Genomic DNA, 6,131 nt, shown 5'->3' on the forward strand with positions numbered 1-6,131 from the left:
GGGAGTCAAACCTAGGTCCTTAGGTTTCTCAAGCATCTTAACTGCTAAGCCAGCTCTCCAGCACAATAAAATATTTTTTTAAAAAATAAAAAACTTACAAGCTAACACGTGAGATAAGTAGCAAGTGGTTCTGAAACTTTTTAGATGCAGCACAAGCCCTAACAGAGGTTTAAATAAATTACCTAATTAAATCAGACACGTTCAGGGCATGTCCATGGACTAAATAAATTACCTGGAAATCTAAAGGAGAAACAGATTAGGAGCAGGGGAATTTTAAAAGATGGCTCAAGGGAAACTATTGATCTTCTCACTGATTTCAAGGCCTCAATTTGTTACATCATCATAAAACCGTAGTCAAAAAGCACAAAGGCTAAGCGTTTGCTAAAAAGTACTGGAATACCAGAGGATTTCAGTGTTCATTCCTTCAACTTCTAACCTATGCTTTTTTAATATATTTTTTTAAGAGCTGGACATGGTGGTGCACACCATTAATCCCAGCTCTTAGGAGGCAAAAGTAGAAGAATCACTGTGAGTTCAAGGCCAGCCTGGGACTACAGAGTGACTTCTAGGTCTTGGCTAGAGATCCTACTACCTCGAAAACCCTAAAAAATATTTTTTTATTTTTTTATTTATTTGTAAGCAGAGAGAGATAGTGAGAGAATGGGCATGTCAGGGCCTCCAGCCCCTGCAGATGAACTCCAGATGCATGTGCTACTTTGTACATCTGGCTTTATGTAGGTACTGGGAAATGAAACCTGGGTTGTTAGGCTTTACAGGCCAGTGCCTTAACCACTGAACTATTTCTCCAGCCCTTATCTATGTTTTTCATAATTACAAAATGATCACCTCACACACATACCAAAAACCAGCTAATGAATGATCAAGTCAACAGTGCTACTTCACAGCAATGAGTTTAGGCTCAGCATAAATGCCATCTACATGTGTGGAATTAAGTATTTTATTGCATCTGGTACTAATTTATTTATTTATTTATTTCCAAGGTAGGGTCTCACTTTAGCCCACACTGACCTGGAATTCACTATGTAATCCCAGGGTGATCTTAAACTCATGGTGATCCTCCTACCTCTGCCTCCCAAGTACTGGGATTAAAGGTGAACACCACTATTAATTAATTACACAATTAATTTATTAAAAGGAGTAGACACAGAAGACATACTAAGAGACATCAAAAAAAAAAAAACCGCCCACAATGGAACATTAGTAACATTCAGTTGTTTGACTAAGTGTCTAACTGAAATAGAAACAATTTAGAGAACATGTACCAAATGCTGGCAATAAACTGTTGAAAACTGATCTTAAAGGTAGATCGTACTTAGAATTTTTGCTAGCTTTCTGGAAATGAAATCTCTATAATATCTAAGTCAATTGTTTGACACATTCACATCTTAACTTTTAAATCCATCTTCAGAAAGACATTAAGAAAAGAAATTAAAGAAGGCAGGTACTTGATGGCAGCCACATAATCTGGGGTGTCATTCAAGTGATTTAAAAACTCTTGAGTAGGCCTACATGAAAAGGTTTCAGATATTATTAGACATGGCCATTAAGAGTAAACGAGAGGGTGGGGCTTGAGAGATGGCTTAGCAGTTAAGACTCTTGCCTGCAAACCCTTAGGACCCAGGATTGATTCCCCAGAATCCACACAAGCCAGAGAGGTACATGGTGGCTAGAGGCCCTGACGTGCCCATTCTCTCAATAAAAATAAATAAATAAATAAATTTTTAAAAGGTGAAATATGGGCTAGGGATATTGCTCTAGTGGTTACAGATGCATGCTTGCAAAGCATAAGGGCCCAGGCTTGATTCTCCAGTGTACGCATAAAAGCAGATGTGAAAAGTGGCACATGTGTCTGGAGTTTGCTTGCAGTGGCAGGAAGTCCTAGTGCACCCATTCTCACTCTCTCTTTCAAATAAAATAATTTTTTCTAAGAGTGAAATGCCAGCCTCAGTTTATTCCCCTCAAGACCTTCAATCCTTACAAAATCTCTAGGGTCTTTAAATAGACTTACTCTATAAGCAGCACTGTACCACTACAGAATATTTGAGGTGCAATTACAAGTAAGGAATTTTCTGTCCTCAAGATGATCACAGTCAAGTAATGCAGACCTGAGACTTCCCTCAGAATACAAACAGGGCACATTATAAGGGATAACAATTCAATGGAAATGTAAAGAGGAGAGACATTAATTTTATCCAGGAAAACATGAAATATTTCAGAGGCAGTCTCCAACACAGGCCTGGAAAGAAGAACAGAATGTCAACCTCAGAGAACAGGGTACAATGCTGCACCAACAGAAGAGGACTGAGGCAAATTACAAAGGAGTGAAGTATATTCAGAATCTGAGAGAAAGTCCACATAGAATGTAAGTTTACTATGAGAGTGCTCAGCAAGCAGAACTGATATTAAGACGTAGGGGCTGGAGAGATGGCGTAGCGGTTAAGCACCTGGAACCGGGGCTCGGTTCCCCAGGTCCCACGTTAGCCAGATGCACAAGGTGGCGCATGCGTCTGGAGTTCGTTTGCAGAGGCTGGAAGCCCTGGCGCGCCCATTCTCTCTCTCTCCCTCTATCTGTCATTCTCTCTGTGTCTGTCGCTCTCAAATAAAGAAATAAAAATTTTTTTTAAAAAAGTAGATGTCCCAACTCTGCCATTTACTGGCTGACCTGAGACCAAGAGGTAGCCAGTTATCAGTACACATTCATCTCATCTTGTTGTTTTATGTAATTTTATTTTTCTTTGCAACAAAATCTGACTACATAGCCAGGAGAGTCTTGAATTATGATACTCCTGCCTCAGCCTCCAAAGCACTGACATTACAACAGTCTGGTTTGCATTGTTTTAAGCTATTCAGGATCTGCAACTGTTTGTGAAATTCTCTCCTTACAAGTCTTGAGGACTCACATAACCTATGCCCCACTAGAGAAATTAGGTGGTGACCTTTCCCAGAAACCTTTTAACTAGGCTATGGGCACAAAAACGAGGCTCTAGGGCTGGAGAGATGGCTTCGTGGTTAAGGACATGCCTGAGAAGCCTAAGAACCCAGGTTCAATTCTCCAGGTCCCACATAAGCCAGATGCATAAGGTGGTGCAAGCATCTGGAATTCATTTGCAGTGGCTAGAAACCCTAACATACCCATTCTCATTCTCTCCCCCCCTCTGACTGTAATAAATAAATAAAAATAAAATCTTTAAAAGACAAAAGGCTCTACCAATTACAAGCACCTGTTCAGACTTCAAGTTAGAGAGACCAATGACCAAGGAGGGAAAAGTGAGATTAAGGAAACCTCAAGAAATATCAACAGTGGCAGGAGTATTGAGAATATAAAGGCATAGTGCCAGCCTTGTCCTAATGTATACATTATAAGACCTAAGTACCTGATCATAGTTGGTAATGACCTCCTCTCTAGCCCGGTGTAACAATTTTTGTTACTGTCGCTGGGTAAGTTGCCCCCAGATTGGCTTTCTAGTCCTACTGGATCTCTGAAAATACAGTAATTTAAAAAAAAATCCTTTGGTTTAAATCAACTAGAGTTGATTTCTGTAGCTGTTGGCTCCTGAATGAACCACGTACCATTTTTTTAATTATTAATTTTTCCCTGATCCTTTTAGATACACAGGAACAGCTAGCTGTAGACCTTTCAATGTTCTGCTGCCCCACCAGTGAAAAAGGGATTACCATGTCTACTTCATAACTCTGTAAGTACTAAATGAAAATGATTATCTCATTTTGCACTGAAAAATATGAGAGAAACTCATGTGTGTGTGTGTGTGTGTGTGTGTGTGTGTGTATGTGTGTGTGTGTAACTGCAGGGTGATCACATTCACATACCCCACACATCACACCTAACAATATCATTGTGTATCTTCATAAAGCAAAAATAAAGCAGTTCCCTCAGGGAAAACACAATATAGCACACATATAACTGGGTGTTTACTTTCTCCACTCTATGAAGACAGAAACCACATCCAGTATACTCACCATAGTGATGTCAGAGCCTGGCACAACGCCTAAATCTAGTACCTACATAATGAATATTTGCTAAATAGACCACAGTACCAACTTTTCTGCTATTGTTGAGGTGCTCCACCTGCTAACAAGAAAAAACTAAATTTCCTTTTTACAATGTTTCATATATGTAAGTTAGCAGTAAAAAATAACCATGGAGGAAAACCTCACAAAGATTCGAATATTGCTTCAAAATTTCTACCAAGGGTGCCTCCACCCTCCAGGAAAGCCTGGGGATGCTAACTAGCCTACAGCAGTCTATCAGTAATCTTTGAGACAGCTCTAAAGAAAAAATTCCAGTCACAAGTCCACCGCAACTACTTAATCAACACCATGACTTAAGAGGGGTCTCAAGATTGCACAGTATCCTCCAGAGAGTGATTTCTTGATGTTCATGGATGGAGTTCAGTTTTACAGTGAAGAAAGGGCTTAGTGGTAAATCACTGATAGAGGGCTGCAAAGACTGTTCTCATACATCCATTTGTAATCCAGGTTACTCGACTCTCCAAAATAAATTGTCTTAAACGAAAAGCTAAAGAACAAATTGAAATCTGTGATTTACAACTAGCTGAATGCAAAGGAAGCTGATTAGGAAGCAAGTTCTCATTAATGGTGATGCATTTGAGTGACTGACAGGAGATGTGGGCTAAGAAAGGGAAGTATCTGATTTTAAGTTAGAAGTTCACTGTGGTTGAGTCGCACTTTAGTTGAACACTGTTCAGAAATCAGAAATCAGACAAAACCATTTGCATTTTTGTATTCTACTTTCAAAAATAAGATTACTACTGACAAACTGAGTGATATACAGGGCATCTGAAATAACTTTTTCTTTACAAATTTCCTCCAAAACCTCTAGATTTGAACACTATTTCTATGCAGCATCTTAAGAATTTTCCATGGGAGAATTGAAAGAAAAAGCACTAATGTATAAAAGTAGCAGCCCTGGACAAAACGCATGTGGATCTGGTGACAGCACTTCCAGCTTCCTTTCCTGCTCACTTCCAATGCTAATAAATATCCTGGGAAGTCCTAGAAAGGGAAGCTCACAGATGCTCTGCGCTAGCCCTCAAAGGGACACCTGCGATGGGAACGGCGAAACACTTTCAGCCAGGGGAGGGCATGTCCCACCCAGACCAGTGTCCACGAAGTTGTGCCCAGCATGTGGGTGCGACTCACCAATGGAAATAAAACGGCAAGAGAGTGTGGAGACTGTCAGTGTGGTCAAGGTGAGGCTACTTCCCAAACAAACAAACCTCTGCAGTGGGTGGCCCTACGAGGAAGCCCAGTCCCGCACCCGCGGGGTCTCTTCCCCAAAAGATGGAGGTCTGTGGCCAAACAGACCGGTCTCACGGGGCGATCTGGGAGCTCGCCACTTTCGGGGTGGGGGGGGAGCCAGCAGAGCCTCCACTACCCGCAGTCATGTCACGACCCCTCAAATCCCCAACCCGGAGCCCTGAGCGCGGAGGCGACCCTCACCGCTCGCCCCCAGTTCGCAGTCCTCGCCGTGCACAAGCGCCATGGTCCGGCAGACTCCGATTCCGCGCCAACCAGCCCGAAACTGGCGCGGGGGCCGAGACAGGCGCCAGCCCGCAAGCCAATCAGTAGCTTGGGAGGCTGCGGACTTCCGCCCGGAAGACCACTGACGTGCCGCGCCGCGCCGCGCTGCGCCGCGCCCCGCCCAAGGCCTTCCCGCGGGTACGCGTTTGGCGCCCTGTGATGACCCCTGAGGGAAAAGCTCGAGCCTAGGCGAGGCAGGCCCTAGAAGAACTAGAAAAGGAAAGCGGTCGGGCGCTGAAAGGGAGCCTCTTGAACGCTCTGCGCAGGCGCACGCACGCGACTGGAAAATTTGGGAGACTCGTGGGAAATGGGACTCTCTGTTTTTCAGAGGTGATTTTTCCGGAAAAAGAGGAGCGGGTGGGCAGACAAGTAGGGCATGTTTGGACCATCTCCTGGTCCACACGTGATTGTCTCCAGGCATGCACTCTGATTTGCTTAATACTTTGTCTCAGAGTGTGAACATTGTTGTAGTTGTGTGTATATGTATGTATGTGTATATATGTGTGTGTGTGTGTGTGTGTGTATATATATATATATATATATATATA

At 42.7% G+C, this 6,131-nt stretch overlaps 1 protein-coding gene across 1 annotated transcript in view; it reads right to left on the reverse strand.

The window, feature by feature from the left end:
* Pola1 (DNA polymerase alpha 1, catalytic subunit) overlaps positions 1-5,626 on the reverse strand; it is a 357,662-nt gene extending 352,036 nt beyond the window's left edge. The window contains exon 1 of the mRNA XM_045140429.1: positions 5,503-5,626. Within this exon, the coding sequence (XP_044996364.1) occupies positions 5,503-5,545 (43 nt within the window). The 5' untranslated portion in view covers positions 5,546-5,626. The remainder of the gene's footprint in view (positions 1-5,502) is intronic.
* Between the last annotated feature and the right edge of the window lie 505 nt (positions 5,627-6,131).

Source organism: Jaculus jaculus, chromosome X (assembly GCF_020740685.1).
Source record: "Jaculus jaculus isolate mJacJac1 chromosome X, mJacJac1.mat.Y.cur, whole genome shotgun sequence".
NCBI classification, from domain to species: Eukaryota; Metazoa; Chordata; class Mammalia; order Rodentia; family Dipodidae; genus Jaculus; species Jaculus jaculus.